We start from the raw sequence: 22,970 nt of genomic DNA on the forward strand, positions 1-22,970 counted from the left end.
CTTATCAGATAATGTATTCAACTGTCTGTCAATGAAGAAGGTTGAAGCGTGTTTTGGCGGTTGAGTGGATGATGATGATGGCATCCATAGCATGCATGAAATGCGGAGTCCCAACTGACATCCACGTGGGGAGAATGAAAAGTCATAAAAGACCACCGTGGGAATTCAAGAATGTTCCCGGATCAGAGATTTATTTTTGAAAAAGCACACTTTGATAATTTTTGAACGATGTATGGCCAACCTAGTCGAGATGAACAATATCTATCAACATATCTTACACATATATCCCTCATTACGCATTTCATAGCTACCCAAGAACGCTTTTGATTGGTCCTCGTTGTCTCTTGTCAGATATTGGTGAAAGAGTATCTGGGACAAGAAGAGGAGAGCAGAGCGAATAAATCCTAATAAAATGGATGAACCACCTCAAAAGAAGTTCAAGGTGAGTGATCGACTTCGGATCGTGCAGACTTGAAGCTGACTGTACCTGTATCACACAGTATGCATCATACAATGAACAAATAAAGAACATCTCTATAGACGTAGGGAAGAAACGTGGACTGGGATGGGAGAAAGCTGATTATGATGAGGATACAGAACAAACGGTTCGTCTAGCTATTTTCAATATCAAATGTTATAGTTTCAAGCTGAAAACCCATCGATATAGAGCACCCCTCTCACCGCTGAGCTCGATCGTCTATCCCTACTTGATCTCACAACTCCCTATCAAGATCTTCAGCGAACCCTTATCCCACTCACCACTACTCTCCCTATCACGCTTTACAATCTCGCCTCCATTCAAGAGACGTTCTCCTCCTTCTATTCCAGACTTCAGGAAGGACCGGAGTACACACATTCAGGTTTGGACTCAGCGCTGTATTTGCATCAAGCTCTATTCGAAACATGTCTCGGTGAAGCATTAGCTCTGGTACCAGAGACCTCCAAGCATCTGCTGCGAGTTGGTGCTCTCCGAGCTCTTGATCCCAAATTAGTCGAGAGGACGTATTCCACCCTCTCTCTCATCTTACGAAGTCTCGCATCTGCGCTACTTAGACCCGATGAGGTTGCTCAAGATTGCTTGAAAACGACGTGGAATGAAGTTAGGCCCTATCTTCGCCCAAGAGAGAACAAACGATATGTCAGAAAATGCGTAGCAGATGCTTGGGTCGGTGTAGTGAGAAAAGCTAGATCGGAAGGATTACAGAGATTGATGGATGCTTTACTTGAAGACCAACAAGAGGGAATGGAAGCTGTTTGGAGTCATAGTCTTAAAGGAACAAATGGTCAACTTCATTCCAGAGCCTTAGCAATATATGGTATACTTTTGGATCGGTTGATCGCCAACCCAACTGAACAGCAGATAATCACAGTCAACATGGTCAGTACCGCATTGATACATCATTGTTCCTCTAGTGTCATCATTCCCGTTCTAGAAGCTGTCATCTCTCGTCTTGACTGCACTCCCAACAAAGCAAGCTCCTCAAGCTCTACTTCTAATATCTCACTCCCTTCTTCAACCACCGTCATGAAAGTCCTCTCCACCTTTCTCTTTACAAGAAAAGGAAAGCGATTCCCGGAATCACTTCTCAAACCTCTCATGCAACGTCTCCAAGCCTTCGTTCCTCATCTCTCCTCTGACGCCTCTGTCACTCAGAATGCTTTGACGGAAGAAGAAAGGGAAATCAGGAATTCTTGGAGACAAGCTTTAGTCGGTTGCGTTGTTGGGTGTTTACAGGCAGGACAACTTCAACATTGGTTGAGCCCTGGTGTAGGGTTGATAGACAACCTATGGAATAAGCTTGTGAGCATCATCGTATTTGTTGGATTCTTCACTTGTTCAGTATAACTGATGCACTTAACAGGACGACCGAGAATGTTTCGCTTTCTCCAATGCTCTCATTGCCCTCAAATGGCCTGGAGTCGAACAGTTCCTCCTCTCTCATATCGCAAAGTAAGTTCCTCAAATGCCGAACTTTATCTGACCTCAATAATGCTAATACGTCTCTTTCAGAACATCACTTCCGTCTTTGTCATCTGATCCACTCTCAACTCTCGTCCTGCTCAACAATCTCGCTTCTGCTGGGTATCTCTCCGGTGGACTGTCGAACGTTCAGGGAGGGAGATGGCGACGAGCACTTATCTCTGCTATCTTATCATTGCTCACCCAGCTACGCGTTAGTGGCGTAAGTGATCTGAGGGACCGACGAATCCTTGGGCAAGTTCTTGGATTATTGCCTGCTTTGCCTTCGGACGCGGATCAATTCGCACCTCATGTCGCTGGACTGATCAGCATGGTACTGGAGGACACCAAAGGGAAAGGCGTGGCAGACGCCAGAGAGAACTGGGCGGAAGATGGTGCTTGGAACGACGGGCATATCCTCGGTTGTCTGCTTCGGGCTGCTCAGCATATTCTGGATAGCCCTAAAGATGGCGTAGAGCAGGATTTAAAATCTCTCTTAGTAGATGCTGGAAAGCTGAAAGAGATTCTGGACAAATGGAGCTGGAATAGGGAGATTATGACAGTCGCTGCTTCACTGGTCGATCACTGGGTGCTAGAACTGGAGTGAGTGAAACTGCATGATTTTCGATCTTGGAGAAAGAAAGCTGATTTCGTTAGTAGCCTGCCTGAGGACCACCTCTTAGAGCTCTTTTTTCCTAATCTTATATCGGCAGATTCGGAACTTCGACACTCCACTGTTCAGATCCTCGCGTCCATATCATCATCATCACCTCCCGTTGGAGCTGAAGATCACGTTCCTTCCCCCAGCGGTATCTGGTCGCTATGTGCCGCTATCGAATCATCCGAGATGTCTCTCAAAAACGTCAGAGAGCGGACGACCAGCATCTCTCGTCTGAGTAGAGCTGTAACTTCTTTACCTCCTTCCACCGTAGAGCAATGGAGCATTCTGTTTAAAGGCGTTATCACATATCTTGTATCACAACTCAAAGTCAACTTCCGGCCGATTTATTCGGAAACTATACTGGCTCTTTCGACTGTAGCTCAGAAGCAAGGTGAAGTAGTCTGGGAGATTGTTTGGGAGCAACTTCAGAAAACGGATTCCGCCAAATCAGTCACCATGCTAGATTTGAATGTCACCAAACCAACTTGGGCGCAATACCGGTCCGAAGATAGCGAAACAAAGCGAATCGGAAAGGAAGAAGATGAAGCGGAATTCCATTGTCCCAATCTGGAGAAGACCCGAAAGTCTCTCAACAGAGTCTGGACTCAAGTAACTCAAGAGGATAAGCTGGATCAGCTAGAAGTTTCAGTGAGTTACAACTGATACCATAATTATGGGTAGCATACTGATCTATTGAATAGTCTCAAGTATCCCACGATCGGTTGGATGTGTTGAATTACGAATCTCAACTTCTTGGAACTCTCGCTGCCATCCCATCGATAGCTGAAAAACATTCTCGAGTACTCATTCCCCTCTTCTTCGGTGTCGCTCGTCAAGCCGAAGATAGCGATGATGAAGCTCGGTCCACTCATCTTTCGACTAAGCAACGACAACAACGTACTGCTTCGTATCTTGAGCTTTTAACGAAATTCGTTAATCCAAAAGCTGCGTTCCGCAGTGAGCAGCTTTATGCTCTATATCTCGATATAATCTCCAAGGGAGAACCGAGATTGCAAGGTCTCGCTCTGAAGTGCTTGATGACATACAAATCACCCAAACTTCTTCCTTACCAGGACTCCCTGATAACCTTACTTGAAGACTCTAAGTTCAGAGACGAATTAGCCAGATTACGACTGTCCGCCAACGAACAGGATTACGGCGTTCAATCGCAGGAGAAGTCTGCCTTAGCTAAGACTCGCATAGTGATCATCGAAACGTCTCACCGAGATGAAGCTTTGCCTGTTATTATCCGGTTGCTATACGGTATCATCACGACTCGTCGAGGAAGATCCAGTTCGGGTCAAGGTCAAACAGCGAAGAAGCAGGCTGTCCTAAATACTTTAAGTGGATGCTCGGAAGATGAGCTGAAAACATTAATTGATCTTATGCTTGAACCTTTCGGTGATGATTTGGAGAATCTCAAAGTCGTCGGACGACAACAAATCGGTTTCTTAACTATGCTTACGGATGTCATTCGATATCTCGGTCCACAAATAGTCCCTCATTGGCCAAGATTGGTCAGCACAGCCATAGCTGTAGTCGCCAACGCTCAGAAGAAACTCTCACAAGCGAAAGTCGTAACAGAAGATGTAGCTGAGGATGACGTTATGGAAGACGATTTGGAAGATCAAAACGCTGATACAGACAAGGGTCTTGCTCCTTTACGAAACATCAGATCGATTGGTCTCAAGCGACTTGTACAGTTCTTCCGATCCTCGGTGAAATTTGATTTCACCCCATACCTCCCAACCATCTTCAAATTCATTATTTCTCCTCGACTGGACCGACTGGAACTCGAAAACACTCAAGCTCCATCCGGAACTCTCGATCTCATTGCTACCATTGCGACTGCTCCCGAGTTCGCACGTAGTCTCGTTGAGCAGGATGCAAGGACTTTACCAAAGGCCTTTGCATGTATGATGGCTGTGAAAGTCAAACCAGCTGTCATTTTGAGAGTCTTCGATATTGTTGATTCATTGTTGGTTGAAGATGCCCCTGGCCTCACTCAAGATGTCCTCCTTCCAAACATCCGAGAACTGCTGGACAACGTTATCGGTCTGGTAGTATCACTCAAAGCTTCTGCGAATGACGATCTGACACGGCGGCTACTGGCGATCTTATCCCGTCTCGCCGCAATTGTCACAGATGGACAACAAGCCCAAGAGCTTGCTTCGCTTCTTGCTCCAATGCTCAGACAACGGTCAACCACCGAAAGAGCCAAGACCAACATCCTCAGCACCCTTCAGCGACTGTATGCCATCTCCCCCGAGTTCAAAGACCCCTCAAGCAGATTCTTCACTCAAAATTATGAGCTCATCTCCAATCTCTTCCAGATTCTATATTTCCCCTCGTCCAGAAGAGCCCTTTTCGACGTTTTGCAAACCTTCTCACAAGTTGACAAGACCTTAGAGGAGTCGGTCAAGGTCACTGGTGAACTGAACGCTTACTCGGTCAAAAGGTTAGATGAGCCAGACTTTGATAAACGTTTGACAGCATACGCTCAACTTAACGACGGCCCTAATGAAGAATTACCCGAAAACACGAAGGCTTGGTTACCTATCCTGAGAAGTTCTCTTTTCTACTTACATGAACCAGAAGAATTATCGATCCGAACTAGCGCATCTTCTGTCTTGCAACGGTTCATCTCTGTGGTCGGCGACTCGGTCGATGGTACTCATGTAGAGACATTACAACATGTCATCATGCCAGGAATTCGTAAAACACTTCGATCAAAGCAGGAACTCGTTAGGAACGAAGCTCTGCATGTCTTTGCTCACGCCGTCAAGACTTGTTCTGGTATACCTGAATTAGCTGAACTTCAACCGCTTCTAGCTGAGGGAGACGACGAAGCTTCCTTCTTCACCAACATCACTCACATCCAAGTACATCGAAGAGCTCGAGCGCTCCACAGACTTCGAAACTTCGCTTCTGAACATAAGATACAGGAGTCGACTCTGTCAACTATCTTCTTACCTGTTCTAGAACATATCGTAGCGGGATCAACGGACGTAACAGATCATCATCTTGTGAACGAATCTGTTCAGACAATCGGCTACTTGGCTGGAGAACTTAGATGGTCAAGATATTATGGTTTGATTGGAAGATTCACGAAGCTCGGTGGGGCAAAATCACAACAACAAAAGATCTATATCAGGGTTGTATCTTCTATCATCGACCACTTCCATTTCGACCTCAGTGCGCAACCGGCTTCTCAAGCCCAAATCATGGACATCGATGAGGAAACACCTGCAGACGCTGACCCGGAAGAAGTTGCAGAAGATCTGGAAGACGACGAAGCGGAGACAGAAGTTAAGCAACCTGTACAAGAAGGAACCAATCCGGAGCGTATTACAGAGGTTATACTCAATAAACTCCTTCCATCTCTTTCTCGCTTTGTCGCCACCAAAGATGAAACCGAAAGTAATATTCGAATCCCTCTAGCTTTAGCGGTTGTCAAGCTGGCCCACGCTCTTCCACGTGCATCCAGTCAAGATGAGATCCTAAGAGTAGTCACTACTGTTTCTCAGATTCTCCGAAGTAAGGAACAAGATACTCGAGACATCGCAAGAGATACAGTCTGCAAGATCGCTGTTTATCTAGGACCAGACTGGCTAGTAAGAGTGATCAAGGAGTTAGAAACCGCTCTTCAACGTGGACCCCAAAAGCACGTGCTTGCAGTTACCACACATGCTATTCTTGTTCTTGCTACCAATCAAGCTGCCGACCGATTCTCCGATTTAGACAACGCAGTAGAACTTGCCGTGTCAGTTTCAGCGGAAGTAATCTGGGGTGAAAGTGGTAAAGATGTTGATGCTGAAGGATTCAAGACGAAGATGAGAGAAGTACGAGGAGCAACTTCAAGAGGATTCGACACGTTCCAATTACTGTCTCAGCTTGTCTCACCAAGCAAGATGTCGATTATCCTCGCCCCCCTACGAGAAGTTATGCACTCCTCTCAAGCGGTCAAGCAAATGCAGCAAATCGACGAAGCATTACGACGTATCTCGCTAGGTCTTAACAGTAATTCTCGTCTCGGACCGGAGGACATACTATCTCTTTGTTATTCACTGATCAGTGGTAACTCCTCTTACCTCAAGCCGAAGGCGAAAGCTGCCAAACCAGCGGAAACCCCTGACAGCTTTAGGGTTCAAATGAAACGGGATAACAAGGGTAACCAGGATTTCTATCCTCAAAACGCTCACAAATTCGTTGTATTTGGATTGGATCTCTTCGTTACAGCTTTCAGGAGAGGTAAATTCGACTTTGACGATGTATCAATCTTGTCTCGATTGGGTCCAATGGTAAATGCTATTGGTAACACCCTTTATTCACCCGCCACGAATGTCCTCAATCTCGCTCTCAAGGCTTCAGCAGCTGTCGTTCGATGTCCAGTTCCTCAAGTCGAACCTGCTCTTCCTATATTCATCGGTAACATATTCAAAGTCATCAAGCATGCCGGTGGAACAGCTGAATCTGAAGTATCTCAGACTGCTCTCAAAACTCTTGCTGTCATCTTGAGAGATTGCAAGACTTCAGAGGTCACTGAAAACCAACTTCGATTCTTGTTGGAAGTCATTGGACCAGATCTTGAAGAGCCGGATAGACAGAGTGCTATATTCACCATCCTCAGATCAATCATTACACGTAAATTCGTTGTTCCGGAAATATATGACTTGATGGAAAGAGTTTCATCTATCATGGTCACTTCACAATCAACTCAAGTGCAAGATCTGTGTAGAGGAGCAGTAATGGCTTTCTTACTTGATTATCCTCAAGGTAAAGGAAGACTAAAGGCTCAAATGACTTTCTTTGCTCGAAATCTCGAATACACCTATGAAGCAGGTAGAGTTTCGGTAATGGAAGTTCTCAATGCTGTTTTCATCAAATTTTCTGATGAACTCATAGAGGAATATGCGGACATGTTCTTCGTTGCTTTGGTAGTCGTTTTAGCAAATGATGATTCTGAGAAATGTCGTGCTATGGCCGGGGCCTTACTCAAACTACTTTGGAAGAGATTAGAAGATGATCGAAGAGTCAAGATGATCAACGTGCTCAAGAGCTGGGTGGGCAAAAGGGAAGGAAACGTCATACTCGCTTCTGCTGCTTTGGGCGTCTTTGGTCTGCTCGCCGAAGCTGGAGAAGGAGAAGAATTGGTTGAACAACTCATCCAAGAAGTCGTACCTGTCATTGAGGAGAGTGAAGAACAACTTCTTAAAGCTGAATCATCTGACAGAATCATTGTTTTGGATCATTCTTTACCCCATCAAGCTTTATCAGCCACTTCCAAAGCTGTTCTTCAATCCTCATCTTCGACATCGATCTTACCTTGGAAATCTATCATTTCTCATTTACTATTCCCTCATTCTTGGGTCAGGTATGACGCTGCTAGATTACTTGCGAACTATTTTACTTCGTCCGATTCATCTTTCGGAGTTGTAGGGGAAGAGGAATTACTTGATGTAGCTAGAAAAGGCTGTTTAGTCCTTAACGGATCTAAAAACGATGATGGAGAATATATATTCGTAGATGGGAAATTATCTGACGAGATTGTCAAGGTGTTGTTCAATGTCGCTAAACATTGGGCTGTGAGTAGCCATTCTTCTTTACGTTGCACTACACCGAGACCATTGCTGATCTTACAACTTGCATAGTCCACCCAAGATACGAATGGTGATCTTCCTACAGCCGAAGATGTTCAAGCAGACGCAGAAGATGATATCGATGAAGAGGAAGAAGGAGAAACCAAACGAAATCCACTTTCTTGGTTGATGTCCAGAATGTCTTTCTTAGCTAGACACCTCTTAGTCAATAGACCGCCACCTAATAGCTTCCAGGCCAGTGTGAGTTTCCTCTCACTCACTCCCGTTACAGCTCTATTCAGCGGAATGACTGCATATACTGAATACGATCGATGGTATAGGAACAATGGTCCGCTCCGATCCTATCGATTCTCAGATTCTTCGCTGGTGTATATGAGTCCCTTTCGGCCAAACAAGGTAAAGGCTATTTAATGCATATCTTGAGTCCTGTATATAGGATATTGGATGAAGGTGGTGATCTAGCTAAAACCGAAGATACACAAATTGGTATGTCAACTCTCTTTTCCCTGTAAACTATAGTATGGTTTCGTTTATTGACATTTTTGCCTGCGTTACGTAGAGGAACTTCGTCAATTAGCAATGCAAATAAGAGAATTCGTTCAAACGAAAGCTGGTACTTCTGCATTCTCAAGCGTATGGGAGAAATTGAGAAGAGCGACTATAACCAAGAGAGAAGGTAGAAGAGAAGATAGAGTGAAATTAGCAATTACCAACCCTGTTAAATTCGCTGAAAGGAAAAGTAAGAAAGTCATCAGAGGAAAAGAGGGTAAAAAAAGGAGAAATCAAACTTTCCAGTGAGTATCTTACTTTCTAGATATATGCCTTCTTCATTCTCATATCACTGCAACTTCTCCAAAATTGACGGATAGTCGCTGACACACATCATTCGAATTTATACAGAGAAGGAAAAGCAAAATCTACCAATATGAGAAGAAAGCGTGATTGAAGACCATGACTCGCTCAGTCGCTAGTTGGGGAGAATGGGGATTAACACAGTGAAATCCAAAAGTCATTATACCTGGCATATGATACCCTATTTCGTTGAATCAGGTTAAATTATATATATAATATTGCATGAAATGAAGCTGTCCGCACAATTCTATAAGCACAATTCATCGAACAAACAAGAGCGAAAACAGGACATGTACATTATATAAGGGAAGTCTCGCCAGGTCAATGAAAACAGAAAGTTTACATGAAATGAGAAAGGCATTATCAGATCGTTATTTAAGGAGAAAGGGGAATGGCCGAATGCGTAGACAAAAGAACACAAAAATCACATAAATAACCTTGGGGAAATGGAATCAACAGTAAAGAGGGAGATAGGAGATACAATTTGATGAAAATTGGAAATATGGGCCAAGAGGTAGAGATGGCATGGCTTTATCGAGGTCCTTCATTAGGATGATAAGTCCTTCTAAGATGTCTGAATTTCTTCAATGAGATAAGAGCGATGACCTCTAAAACATCATAGTGAGATCAGCTTATGATGTCCTCAACGTGATAAGTAGAGAAGAGGCTGACCCTTCTTTATATGTTCGCCTAATTCCAGTTGTTTTTTCAGTTGAGTGGGATCCGTCACCTTTGCGTTTTCTGATGGACATGGATGAACGTAGACGAGGTCAGCACTTTATTCAGTAGATATTAGAAGGTAAAGATAAACATGATGATGCAGTAATAGACAATAACTTCAAAACAATCACTCACTCTCAAAAGCCCTTCGAAGTCTTTTGTTGAAATCATACTTTGGGTCGGGACTATCGCATATCTGCATCAGCTTGGAAAGCTTCTATTGAGCCTTTCTCAGCTTTCAATCTGGATACGTTGAGATTGAGGTACTCACTAATCCCTTCCAAGTCGATGCAACTGCAAATAACCAAAGAAATCAGCTGATTGTCACGACGAGAAGATGACTGGTGGAGAGAGCTGACTCACCTCTTTGTACAATTTGATGGCCTGTAATCTCAAGGGCAACTCTACGCTTGCTTCTGTAGGTGTCTTAAGTATAGATGCATATCCTCTGTATGTCTGCTTGAGAGCAGATGGAAATGGTCGAAATGACATTATGAGACAGTTGAGTAGATAAGGGATTTCTTGGTTGTCCTGATCGGTTATTTTATGTTGGATTGATTCGTCTCGATCGTTTACTTCGTCAAGCTGATTCCCTGCAAAAGGATGATCAAGATCACCCCTATCAGTTATGTACAACTGAACAGCAGAAAGTAACAAAGCAAGAAGAACGAGTGATGATCATAACAACATTCCTTATCTGACTTGCTCTTTCACCCCTGATTCTCTCATTTTATTATTGCTGTTCGATTCAATCGTTTCACCGTCATCGGGAATCATAAAAACATCGGACCGAAGGAATACTCATTGCTTAAATGGGTGTGTCGAATAGAATAGGGAGATATCATCGGGTTGGACCGCTTTCCCAACACTTTCGATTTGTTTTCATTCATGAAAGTTGTAATTATTAGGTGCTCATTCATCATAGCAGGGTTATTTCTCATATACCTACCTACACCACCCGAAAATAACATATACACAGAGCAACTTCCCCTTCAAATATCTCGAACAAGACTCTCCATATCTACACAGTCAAGGGCAGCAAGATACAATGTCATTACTCGGTTCATCGTATGTCGTCTTCTCATATTCATATATCGTGCAGTGGCAAAAGCTGATTAATCATCAACCCAGTTCATCATCCTCTTCGGCTGTATCATCTCGATCAGCTACTCCCGATACTTCCAATGCCAATGTCAACCCTTTGAACCCTCAAGGATTAAAACCGTGAGCTGATTCATCATATCTCGACTGCGAAACACTGGCTACTTCAGGCTACCTCGGTGTGACAATGATCATTCAAGCTGATTCATTCCCAATAATAAACAAAATTAGATGTTGCGCATGTCCCGAAACGAAATCAAAGAGAGACGAATGTTTCCTCAAATCAAATGCTGGAGAAGGTGATGTCGCTTGTAAAGATCTGATAGAAGCTCATAAAGCCTGTATGAGAGGTTATGGATTCAAGGTATAAGTTGGCGCTTTGGGAGACCCGAAAGAGAAAAGCAAACATCATTTTATTGATAACATCACAGTGATCATATATCTACCTTCTTATTGCCTTGATATTCATATATCAGGCGTTGTACACACAATGCATTTACCACAATTCACATCTCCGCATCTCCGCAACCGTACATATAATCTATATCTCTATATTTTTATCAACAGTTATCCCGGTGGCCTACTGGCACGATTTCGAAGTTTTACTACAGCGATATCCCAACCACCACCTCGTCTAGTCTTCCATCGCCAAGCGTAAATCAGCATCAGCGGTCCGATGATATTTACTAGACTGAGCGAGATGAGGAAGATGATTGTAGGCGTTGTTGGAATCACGTCAATCCCTTTTAAGGTGAAGATTGGTGACGTTGGACTCGGTCCAGGGGGGAAGAGTGAAATTGCTAAAGTGGCCATTGACGTTGTCAACACCAGAGAGAAGGCTTTACCTGATTCCTATGTGATCGAAGTCAATTGTATGAACTTTTAAGTTAATGTAATGGTTCTACGAAATGGAAAGGACACTCACCCTCACTCCCTTGGCTATTGGTGGCCATCCTGCAAACAAGAGTACGGCAAGCAGGACCAAAGAGAACACATGAGAGGTAGAAGGTAGTCTGGAAGCGAGCACTACTGAAGCTGAAAGAGCGGAAGTGAGAGAAAGGGAAGATGTCAAGCTATCTCACGTCAGGGATATTCAGTTTTAACCCTCTCACATAAAGTGCGGATTCATCAATAGTTGATGTGCTAACCTTTTCTCTTCGCCTTCTTCCATTTCTATCACACCGATACTTCCTCTTCTCTTATGAGTCAAATTCATTCTTTGTGCTTTTTCTCTTTTCCGCTTAAGTCGTTGATCTTCTCCTGTCCTGAAATCAGCGAGGAGAAGATGAACAAAACCTAGTCCACCCGCCAAGGGCCAGATACTATCGCTCGTGGTGGCTGATGTAAGCGTACCCAGCACTGGGCTGAGAAGACTTAGTAGGAGAGGAGGAAGTATCAATGCTCGAAGAGGGGTGGGTGCAGGTATGATAGAGCCTGTTTCTTTGTTTTTGAATTAGCTGCAAGAGACTTTGACGCACTACAAGGCGACTGACCTTCTTTGACATGTTGTCGATGAACGCCCCAACCCCATCTATGTATCGCCCAACCGCCAAGACCGAACGTGACACATTTCCAGATCACTTCTTCGGGAGTGACATTGCCTTCTAGCAATGCATAGAAGATAGCCAGAAACAACGCTATAACAGAGAGGTGAAGGGAGATCGGTAGAGCAGCGAAAAGAAGCGGAATAAGTTGAGGTACGGGTCGAGGCGCTGTTGACACCCCACAAAAGAGCACATCAGCTATATTCGATTGGAGGAAAGTCTCGAGAGATGGCATAGATATACTTACGCAAGTCATCTAATTCAGCCAGGAAGTCAGGCGGAACGTGATTATCAGGAAAAGGTTGTTGACGCCATAATATCCTTTTCCACTCTAGTTCATCCTTAAGGCTTCCTTTTGAGGGATGTATTGGGGGTGAAAGGGCTGGAAGAGGTGATGTGAGAAGAGGAGGACGAGACATGACATCCTGACCCTTCAGCCTATTTGTTATGGGAAGGGCAATTTATTCGTGAGATGAACGCCTGATAATGAGGAAGGAAGAATGAAAACGGTCAGCTTCGAACATCTTTCATCTTTGAGATTGACATTGAAGGCCCGTGCGTCCCTCTGGTCTCCGGCGGGAATAACCGAAAAATGTGAGTTACCATTTGTTGACAACCAGCTTCCGCTCCTTCTTTCTTCATCCATGTTCTCCTTTCTTCTCTTATTCGGCCTAATACTTTCATCTTTTACCCAGCGCTCTGTTGATCCAAGACATGATCGAAGGGAACGGGTTCAATTCTGCCGAAGCTGGCCCTTCACGTCCTCGGCGCGATGACATTCATTTACCATTGAATCAGGGATTGAATTCATTCAATGTGGAACACTCATTCTCTCGCGATGAAGAAGACGTTGATGATGACCCAGATGAAGAGGTCCGAGAGTATGAGGTAGGTAGTCGTCTTCATCCAAACTAACGCACACCTACTGATTCATCCTTCTAGGCTACAGAACTGGAAAATCTCATAATCTCAACTAGACCTGCTCTACCGGTTAAAGGCTCTTCCACGCTCTTCGCACGTCCTCAATTGTCTGCCCGCCAATCATCCAGAATGAAATCCCATCTTCCACTAGCACCACTTGATCTGTCTTCTGCGCTACATACTTCATCTTCGGAGATATTCGATCTTTCTTCTTCTCCCGGAGTAAGAGTGACTACATATTCATCTTTACCTCCTTCACCTAGAGGTGAATTAGAGTTAGGATTCGAGTTCACCGTTCCTCCACCTACTCAAAAGAAAGGTCTTGGAATTAAAGAGCTTGACTCGGTCCTATCAAGACTCAGTGCTTCTGCTTTTGAAGTGGAAGTAGATGGTGAAGATGAATTTTGGCCTGCAAGATCAAGACGACCTACTATAACAGAAAACAATCTGAGTCAACCACACCATGAACAAGGAATCAGGTTATCTTCTCCTGAACCTACATCTGATCCTGATGAACATAAGTCGAGTCAACCTCATCTTGATTTTAAGGAACTCAGAGGTCTGAATGAAGATGGAAAAGTCGAAGTTTCCGGTATATGGGATTTACTTAAAGATGAGATGGGTGCTGAAGAATGGGATGGTTGGCTGGTGGACGGGAAGTGGTGAGTTATGCCTATCGATTCCGGCGCGACCAGAAGGAATAGCTCATTGTGATACTGTTCGATCAGGGAGAGGATAGCAAACTTCCTTGCTGTACCGCTAGCAGTAGAAAAGACTACTCTATTCGGTGCTTTGTTGTGCCTTGATGGATTCTTATACAACTTCACTGTTCTACCTATCAGGGCTGCTTTTGCCTTGACTCGGATCATATCGAATGTTATACGGCGAAAGGAATGGTGGCCTATACCTCTCGCTCATCAACATTCCATACTAAGAATGCTACTGCTTCTTGTTCCGGCGGTAATCCTACTGGGAGCAACAGATGCAAGTAAGATGTATCACTCGGTAAGAGGACAAGACACAATCAAGTTATACGTCATTTTCAATGCACTGGAAGTGAGTCAGCTGTCACAAGCGTCGGATGCGAGGACGGTAGAAGCTGATGAACTCTCAGATCGCGGACAGGCTTTGTTGTGCTTTCGGACAAGATGTTCTTGACACACTTTTCGCTCGAGAGACTCTATCGCCCAGTGTGAGAAAGCGAGGCAAAGGCAGAAAGAGACAACAAGCTAGACCTCTGTTCTTTTTCGCTCTGTCTTTGGGATACGTCTGTAAGCTGCCTAGTGGCTTCAACAGCTTGGCGTAAAGGAGTGGCTGACAGAAGTGAACAGTGGCCCATACTCTGATTTTCTTCTATATGCTTGTCTCCCTCAATGTAGCGATCAACTCGTATGATTATACCTTGCTATCGTTGTTGATAAGTAATCAATTTGTTGAGATCAAAGGATGTGGGTAGTCCTTTCTTCGCGCACGCAAACTCCATCAAATCATGGTTCTATAAGCTGATGACCTTGCTACTGTGCAGCTGTATTCAAGAAGTTTGAAAAAGAGAACCTCTTTCAAATCATGTGTGCGGGTAAGGTTGTCTCTCAGCTGTGCACGTCGTGACATCAGCTGACTCAAGACTGTACAGATATCGTCGAGCGGTTCCAACTTTCCCTTATGCTCTCTGTGATTGCACTTAGAAATATGATCGAGATGGCTGGATCAGAGATCGCATTCTTACCCAAGAGCTTCATAAGAGGGAAGAGTCTGGTGGATTCTATTCTTTCCGTGAGCTACACTGACGTCTGCGTTCGCCAAAGGGCCGAAGAGAACAATAGCTTATGAATGATTTTATAGCCTGTCTTGTTCGTGATCGTCTCAGAGATGGTGGTCGACTGGCTGAAACACGCTTTTATTACCAAATTCAACCACGTTCGAGCTTCGGTGTACGAAAGATTCACCGATGTTCTCGCTAAGGATGTGTTATTGGCTGGATCTTCGGGCAATAGCAGAAATCGGATGAGAGGACGAAATGTCAGTCAGACTGCCGCGTTCATCTACCAGAACAACGACTGACTTCATCTGCCTCTTACAGCATCAAGTACTTCTCGATCAGTCACCTCTGGTAGCTCGGCGTCTCGGTTTTGCTTCAATACCCTTGGCATGCTTAGTTCTTCGAGTCTCGGCTCAAGCTATCGGAATGTTATCAACTTCTTCACATCATGAAGGGTCCATCAAGGACTTCTCTGCGGGCGCTTGGGCTTGGACTGTGCTCAAGTGGACTAGTTGGACCGGTGTTGGCCTGTGCGCTTGGGGATGGTAAGTCACTTAGCAAATCTCACTTGGAATCAAGCGGCTGACAAGTGACTTCCAGCCTGGTTTTCCTCAAAGTGATTTTAGGCTTAGCATTACTAAGTTTCTCAGCTATGAGACAAGAAGGAATGGATGCTCGCGAAGCTGAAGATGCAGTGAATGATTTCGGTAGATCAGCAGTTGGGGAAAGCAAAGAAGAAACAGTAAGCTGGTCGCTCAATCCGTAAATGATGGCATTCAGCTGATGGAAAGATCAGGAATACAACAAGCAGACCGCAAGTTACCTCTCCCATCCGAATGATGATCTGCCCGCATATTCATCCCCGGGATCAATACATACGCCTGTAACCCCATTCTCGATGCCTAAATCTTCGTTATTGAATAGAGCAAAGAGGACGAACGGGACGACCGGCGATGCAGAAACACTGGCCTCTAACCCTGAAGTCGAGGCAAAAGGCACAACCGAGAACAAGGAGAAAGGGGGAAAGAAAGGTAAGAAGTGGAAGCTGGAAGAAGTAGAGAGATGGACAATGGTAAAGCGAATTTGGTAGATTAATTGGAGGCTCTATAATGTCACTTTCAAATCTTCCTATAATTGTCAGTGGACGATACTGTTGTAGCAGGTATTCTTGATTTGATTGATCATGTCATAATATTACATCTCCTCTAAAATTCATGAACAGATATTACTCTTCTTCCTTTGGAGCAGGTTTAGCCGGTGTGCCTTTGAGAAGTGATGATCCCCTTTGTTTACCTGCCCAGTCGTATTGATTCTGATTTTTGTTTCCAAAGTAAGATTCAGCGAGCAGATGAGTCTGAGAGCCGGTGTACTCACATCAAATGTCATCGCTATCGTGGCGATTATCCCAGGAACGATTAAACCCCAAGTAACAACTTGTCTAGTGGCTCTCCTTGTGAATTTGAAATGTTGAAAAACGTTTTCTCTCTATTATATTGTCCCTTATCATGTCAGCTGAATGAAACGGTGCACTCGTAAAGAGGTATAAGTAAAGCTGAAGGAACAGAGGGATGGTACTGACCATTGCTGACCATCTCTCAATTGCTGGGTCAAGCTATAATCACAGGATAACATTAGTAAATACGGAAGGAGAGAGGAAGAGCAGGAAAGGGGAATATCAAATACCTTGACCGGTTCTGCAAAAAGTCATCAGCTAATTCATTTGTCACGGTGTATGCGAATCGACTCACCAAATCCTCCATGTCCACCTGCCATTGTGATGGATTTCGATCGTTGTCTAAGTTAAGTATAAGCACAGGTGAGTGTTGTTGTTGTTATAACCAAGTGAGAATGAGAATGAGAATCCACTTTCAAATGGTTGGCTCAATTCAATGCATGTAATCAACGAAAGATGAAGCAAGGTAGGAGATATTTGATCCCGTTGAAGCGAGTGATAGGTGGCGATCACGTGTCATGAAGCAGCCATCAATCAATGCCACATCATTCATATCCCAGGTGGGTATTTCACCTTTGTTGGCACACCTTTCATTCATCTGAACCATCTACTTGGAACTACACTCTTCCAGCTCAGCCCGCAAATAGATACTCAATCAGATTACGAGTTCAGAGTCTCTTGCATGGGCTCAGAACAAATCAGCAAAAATGTCTTATAGGCCCAGGTCAGGTTCAAGGTCGCGGTCACGGTCACCTGAATATCGACAACGACGATATTCACCTTCTAGACCATTATCACCTATGAGAAGTGAGATACCTCCACCCAGACGATATGATAATGAGAGATACCCAACGTCAAGAGGAGGTAGATCCCCTCCTCCCCCTCCTAGGAGATACGATCATGATGAGCCGCCACGAAGGGGTCATGAAGAATATCCATATTCTACTCAATCAAGAAGGTATGAAGAGGACAGATATGATGAAGAACGATATGTACCTCCCCCAAGACAAAGATATGACGATAGATCAGGAGGAGACTATGGATCAGCATCAGGAATGATAGCTGACAGAGAAGATACTGCAAGGCCCAGAAGAGATTATACTAATCAAAGAGGTGAACCGCATTGGGAAAGAGGACGAGATATCGACGAATTGGTCAGTCATTACATATACTTCGTTCATTACATATACTTCGTTCATCACATCCGACTGACATCTCTAACACACGCTAACGCACATATGCTGTTCTAGGCAAACGAGAAATATCAATCGGGCGATGATTATCGACCTAAAAGAGGTGGTAAAGGACCTTCTGAACCTTCAAGAGATGTAATCTTTTTAGGTCTAGATCCAGAACTTACAGAACAGGATGTACGTTTTGATCTCATCTCTACTATCAAATAATCTTTCGAACATCTGAGCTTTGTATTGATGGGTCTTTGTTGGATTATTCAGTTCTCAGGATATTTGAGATCAGAACATAACGCGGTGTTGGAAAGTGTCAAGATTGTTAAAGACAAATTCACTGGACATTCGAAATGTTTTGGCTTTGCTCAATTCAAGACATTGGACGGAGCGGAAGAATTCGTTAATATCAAGTGAGCTTGCAGAGAAAGCTTCTCACAACATAGATAGTGGCTCATATGTCATGGTTTTTCTCTTCAGTTATCCAGCAGTACTTATGCCCGCATTATATGCCCATTCTGATCCGCGAAAAGTCAAAATCGATTATTCCGCTACCCAAGCGCCGGTCAATACTGGACATTCACATGAGGGCCCATCACACACTTTCGTCCATCAACCTCAATACGTTCGACCTGCTCATGATGGTATGAAAGATATAGGTGTTTTTGGCGGAGGAAAAAGAGTCATCCTTCTTCGTGGATTAGATGCCAATACGACTGCCTCAGATGTTACTACTCGTATAAGTCAAGAGATAGCAAGAATGATGGGCAGAGTAGGCAGAGAATTAGCTGCTGAGAGTACGATAGTTAGAGTTATCTTGATCGTCGATAGGAATGTCAGAAGTAGTTGGGGTTATGGATTCGTCGAACTTGCTACCGCTGAGGTATGTAGGATTGATTAATACCCGATCTGTTCGTTCTTGCTATTTGATCATACTGACAATCTTGTGCACAATTGTAGCTGGCTGCCGCTTTGGTCCCCTTCCTACTGGCGCCTCAACATCAACCGAATGGATTCATCATCAATTACGTTCCAGTAGCTGCATGTTTCGCTAATCCTGCTGCTTTCATCCCGACTTCTGCAGGGCCGCTCGGAGGAGAATTCGTTCTTCGACCTTCGAGGAATGGGGGGATCGCTAGTGATACCATCGACAATCCAGAAGGACAATGGTGTGCATATTGGCATCAAGCTGGAGGAGCAGTAGAAACAGTGACTAGAGGAGCACCGCAGATCGGTGAAGATGGTGTCGTGCAACTCACACCTGATCATCGAACTTTCCTCGGTACACTTGCTGGTATACCTCCGCAGACAAAAGCAGCGCAACCCTCCGATCAAAACCAGGGTGCTATGGGACCGATCAGCATGGCCGGAGGGTTACAGCCCATCAAGATCGGCACAGCAGGTCCTAAAGGGAAGAAAAAGGAGGATCTGGCGTCAATCATCCCAATAATAGGGAAAAATGTATTAGGCGATGAAGAAGAAGTGGACATGGTAGGGAAAGATTCGGTCTTGCTCTCTAGGAGTAAGTCACTTGTTTTTCGGATCTTTCATTGCCTTGATGAGACTAGGCTAATTGACATGTTTTGTCTATACTTTTTCACAGGTAAAGGAGTTTACATCATCCCACCAACATCAACTAGTCGGAAGGTGAAGACAAGTCGGCAGAGGCCCGCACACCTTTTATCTTGTGTCGAGTCTTTGCTCACAGTCTTTTTCCCTGTTTGATTCACAGATTGCGAAAAACATCAATAAATGGAATACTAAACAAACCGAACTCGCCGCTCCGGAGCCTATGATGGGTCCGAACGCACCTCCAAGAGGCATTTCGGATGTCAATACCACTTTAGGAGTTCGTAGACCAGCAAATATCGCCACAGGAGAACAAGGCGTAAGTTATTCTTCTCTTCTTCAGTATTGATCATTGGACACTATATTGACTTGTTCCATCGGTTGGATAGGCTTCACCAAATGTATCTGCCGTTGCTGGACCATCGAAATCACCTCAAAGTCCCGCGCCGGTCACGCACGATTTCGATTATACTGATGTCTCGACGCTGGCTGCCACTGGGAAAGTCGCTTGTCTGCTATGTCAACGACAATTCAAGACTGAAGAGATATTGAAGAAACATACCAACCAATCGGATCTTCATAAGGTATGTTGATTGTGGTTACTTGATTCGAAATTTCTGTACTAATCTTATACTTGTAATATACAGACGAATCTGGCCGATGTCAACGTAAGGGAAGCAGGTATGCGTCGCAAGGCTGGTATCTCGTCCAGCGATTCTCCTTCTGCTGCAGAAGCTTCGCAACCGAAGTACCGAGATAGAGCGGCAGAGAGAAGGGTAGCGTTTAATCAGCCTTCTATGCCGATACCAGAGGAATCACCTTCTTGGCAATTGGAACAAGCTAAAAAACGTAAATTCGCCGAAGGACCTAAACCTTCATTACCTACACCGCCACCACCTGCACCAGTCGTCGAACCTGGAAAAGATGAAAGTAACGTAGGTAATCAGCTTCTAGCAAAAATGGGCTGGAAAGCAGGCACAGGTCTAGGTAGAGAATCAGAAGGTAGAGTCGATCCTATCCTCGTTCAGCAATTTGAGAATAGGGCTGGATTAGGAGCGAGTAAAGGTGTCGAGGCTGGAAGATGGCAAGGTCCAGGTGGATTCCAGCAGAGAGCATTAGATATGGTGAGTATGACTGTCCCCAATGAGATTCTCAGAACTACAATTGACCATGCTCTTCTCGATAGGCTAAAGAAAGATACAACAATAATACTTCTGCGCCATCAGACGATAATGCAAAATGAGAAGATGCTTGTAAATTTGTATTTCGCGCTCATCACAATGCATGGTATGACATGAGGGTATATCAGAAACAAGTCACTTCTCTTCAAGGAACTAAAACGAAAACTTCCCGAACGAATCCTATTTCTCGACGAGTCCTCGTAATCGTCCTCTAAAGGATCATTTACCAGATACCTTTCTATCTCTTGCTTGTTGTCGAGCTCTTACTAATCTTCTGCAGTTGGGATTTTGATGGTAATTCCCTCTAGCTCGATTTTCAGGTACTCTAGGTTCTGCTGCAACCTCGTAATCTACGCATGTAATCCAAATCAAATTGTCAGTCTGCAACTTTTTAAGCTTTTTAGTTTGATGGATTTGTGGCACTTACCTTGGAAAAGAGGTCTGAATTCGAATAAGGAATGAGCAGTGGCTCTCGGGGATCTACCGATGCCATTACTCTGTTCTTCGAATGGGGCAGGTGTCGAGGCAGTGGCTGCATATGTGGTCGATGGACCTGCAACCATCTGATCTTCTCTATCCCGGCCCATATCTTGCCTTTGAACAGGTGTCCATCCAATCATGCACGGAAGAGGTTGAGTCTGAACCCCAAATATGATATCTGAAGTTTCAGCCTGCATGACGGGTGCAGGTGTAGGAGAAGCGACTAGATATGTATGAGATGGGCTCCTGACCGTATACCTTCCATTGAGTGACGGGTCACCATGTAGAGGTACTTGATACAAGAGTTGTTGGTCCAAGATGGGACTTGCCATATCTTGATTCACCAGAGCCAACTCTTGTGCTTGTCGCTCATCATCTCGCTGATTCGCAGCAGCCCAATGCAAGAGATTTGCGTAATCATCTTCTGGGATCGATGCTGCGATAGCGTTGGCTTCGATGCCTTCGTCCTGATCACTGAACGGAGAGTATCCATTAGCTATCGCCTAGCGGGTGACTGCACGCGTTCTAAAGGTGAAAGCAAGGGACTGGCTGGAGTGGAAGCTGGACTCACGGCACTTGGCACCTTTCTACAGCTTCTTCTTCCGAGGACGAATTGCCAGCGTCAACGAACGAGTGGGTGAGGGAAGGGTTGGATTCGGAAGAAGAACTCCCGAAGAAGCTCTGACCTAAAGGAACCATAGAGTAGGCGTCTGCAGAGGCAGAATACCCATCGTAATCTGTCCACATTCCAAACATTTCTTTATCATCATTTACGGTGGGATACCCGAAAATAATGTCTGAAGAAGAGCTCATTTTGAAGATATCGATAAGAAATGAGCTTCTGGGAGGTGATTTAGAGCGAGAAATGGATTGAAAAGCTCAAGAATTGGTTCAAAAAGCTCAAGAAATGATGAAGAAACAAAAGAAGAATGAAATGAAGAGTGGGAAAAAAAACAGTCGAGTGTTTCAGAACTCGAAATTTGGAAATTTGGCCACTCGTTGTACTGTATGATGTGTCCACAGGTCATGGTTCGGCATGCTGCCATGCCTATAGCCTTTCCGAGTTTGAAAATCAAGGTTGAATGATCCATGCTCAAGATCCAAGTTGGATGACTATGTGTTGTCTCAGAACGATCCTAATTCTGTTCGGCTTCTCCCCATACAGTCGTTACATGACTTGTCCTTGTCAGGATCCTACGGGAGATCTGGGACGAGTTGCACATTTTCTGCATTGCAGATGTGTTCGAAAGTAGAAGATGTGATGTACGACTCTTCTTCCTATCCGCTGTACTAGAGGAAAAGCCAAGGCCTACGGTAGGACCTGTAGTAAGCGAATATTTCTCAGACAATTGAACCTTCATCTACTCTCAGGATAACGACCTCGGTGAAACCTGTCATACTTCGCTAATTCCGTGATTCTCTCTTGTCACAGTCACCTGACATGTGAATACAGTGTATCTTCCTTGATCAAGATGTAAACCATGTATGTCATCAATAGGATTATGAGAAAGTTTCGTTGAGAGAGCCCAGTAGGTATGAGCAATGAATACATTGAAGTTTGATGGATGATCAGTGTGTGTGTGTGTGTGTGTGTGTGATTGATTGATTGACTGGTTGGGAGTGGAAAGGTACGGCCCATCGACACATGTAAATTGGTGCACGGACCATCTGTGGTCAATCAACTTGTATACTCCTTTTTTTCTCATTCGTTTCATTTCATTCTTTTTCTCGAGTCATTCTAATCCTACGTGTTTCCCCCATCCTCTAGTCATCTTCTAGATATATCTGATGAGTTGTGATTATCAGTAACAAGTTACTCAAAGTGATTCAAGACCGTGATGATCGTCGTTGATGATAGCACTCTGTATGTGGCTAGTTCAAAACCTTACATTCCTCATATCAAACCCAACTTGATTCAATCAGTGCTCTTGTCTTTCAGTATCTTCCAATCTTACAGAACTTATCACACGATACCTGAAATATAT

At 44.3% G+C, this 22,970-nt stretch overlaps 8 protein-coding genes across 8 annotated transcripts; 4 read left to right on the forward strand and 4 right to left on the reverse strand.

Annotated features, from left to right (window-relative positions):
• Positions 1–412: 412 nt before the first annotated feature.
• On the forward strand, positions 413–9,167 carry IL334_002361 (uncharacterized protein; the record flags this gene model as incomplete). Its single annotated transcript, XM_062934107.1, has 11 exons — positions 413–442; positions 501–605; positions 668–1,801; positions 1,863–1,951; positions 2,012–2,563; positions 2,621–3,269; positions 3,323–8,206; positions 8,273–8,461; positions 8,542–8,707; positions 8,781–9,015; positions 9,122–9,167. The coding sequence occupies 11 exons, from the start codon at positions 413–415 to the stop codon at positions 9,165–9,167; spliced, it is 8,079 nt and encodes a 2,692-aa protein (XP_062790158.1).
• A 437-nt stretch (positions 9,168–9,604) lies between these two features.
• Positions 9,605–10,285, reverse strand: IL334_002362 (uncharacterized protein; the record flags this gene model as incomplete). Its single annotated transcript, XM_062934108.1, has 5 exons — positions 9,605–9,681; positions 9,746–9,814; positions 9,929–9,978; positions 10,065–10,087; positions 10,157–10,285. The coding sequence occupies 5 exons, from the start codon at positions 10,283–10,285 to the stop codon at positions 9,605–9,607; spliced, it is 348 nt and encodes a 115-aa protein (XP_062790159.1).
• Positions 10,286–10,841: 556 nt separating this feature from the next.
• Positions 10,842–11,264, forward strand: IL334_002363 (uncharacterized protein; the record flags this gene model as incomplete). Its single annotated transcript, XM_062934109.1, has 3 exons — positions 10,842–10,861; positions 10,925–11,017; positions 11,126–11,264. 3 exons carry the CDS (start codon positions 10,842–10,844, stop codon positions 11,262–11,264), a joined length of 252 nt encoding a protein of 83 aa, XP_062790160.1.
• A 197-nt stretch (positions 11,265–11,461) lies between these two features.
• Positions 11,462–12,857, reverse strand: IL334_002364 (uncharacterized protein; the record flags this gene model as incomplete). Its single annotated transcript, XM_062934110.1, has 5 exons — positions 11,462–11,746; positions 11,820–11,967; positions 12,043–12,328; positions 12,388–12,606; positions 12,686–12,857. The coding sequence occupies 5 exons, from the start codon at positions 12,855–12,857 to the stop codon at positions 11,462–11,464; spliced, it is 1,110 nt and encodes a 369-aa protein (XP_062790161.1).
• Positions 12,858–13,152: 295 nt separating this feature from the next.
• On the forward strand, positions 13,153–16,208 carry IL334_002365 (uncharacterized protein; the record flags this gene model as incomplete). The annotated part of the gene is made up of 11 exons (XM_062934111.1): positions 13,153–13,326; positions 13,381–14,021; positions 14,088–14,415; positions 14,474–14,630; positions 14,691–14,807; positions 14,885–14,935; positions 14,993–15,132; positions 15,202–15,378; positions 15,440–15,663; positions 15,719–15,860; positions 15,915–16,208. The coding sequence occupies 11 exons, from the start codon at positions 13,153–13,155 to the stop codon at positions 16,206–16,208; spliced, it is 2,445 nt and encodes an 814-aa protein (XP_062790162.1).
• A 135-nt stretch (positions 16,209–16,343) lies between these two features.
• Positions 16,344–16,891, reverse strand: IL334_002366 (uncharacterized protein; the record flags this gene model as incomplete). Its single annotated transcript, XM_062934112.1, has 5 exons — positions 16,344–16,430; positions 16,493–16,603; positions 16,698–16,730; positions 16,802–16,812; positions 16,867–16,891. 5 exons carry the CDS (start codon positions 16,889–16,891, stop codon positions 16,344–16,346), a joined length of 267 nt encoding a protein of 88 aa, XP_062790163.1.
• A 387-nt stretch (positions 16,892–17,278) lies between these two features.
• IL334_002367 (uncharacterized protein) lies at positions 17,279–20,567 on the forward strand (the record flags this gene model as incomplete). Its single annotated transcript, XM_062934113.1, has 10 exons — positions 17,279–17,725; positions 17,822–17,941; positions 18,026–18,168; positions 18,236–18,638; positions 18,716–19,277; positions 19,359–19,402; positions 19,488–19,643; positions 19,714–19,908; positions 19,972–20,448; positions 20,511–20,567. 10 exons carry the CDS (start codon positions 17,279–17,281, stop codon positions 20,565–20,567), a joined length of 2,604 nt encoding a protein of 867 aa, XP_062790164.1.
• A 157-nt stretch (positions 20,568–20,724) lies between these two features.
• Positions 20,725–21,798, reverse strand: IL334_002368 (uncharacterized protein; the record flags this gene model as incomplete). The annotated part of the gene is made up of 3 exons (XM_062934114.1): positions 20,725–20,855; positions 20,933–21,459; positions 21,557–21,798. The coding sequence occupies 3 exons, from the start codon at positions 21,796–21,798 to the stop codon at positions 20,725–20,727; spliced, it is 900 nt and encodes a 299-aa protein (XP_062790165.1).
• Between the last annotated feature and the right edge of the window lie 1,172 nt (positions 21,799–22,970).

The sequence above is a fragment of the Kwoniella shivajii genome, chromosome 3 (genome assembly GCF_035658355.1).
Source record: "Kwoniella shivajii chromosome 3, complete sequence".
Lineage (NCBI taxonomy): Eukaryota > Fungi > Basidiomycota > Tremellomycetes > Tremellales > Cryptococcaceae > Kwoniella > Kwoniella shivajii.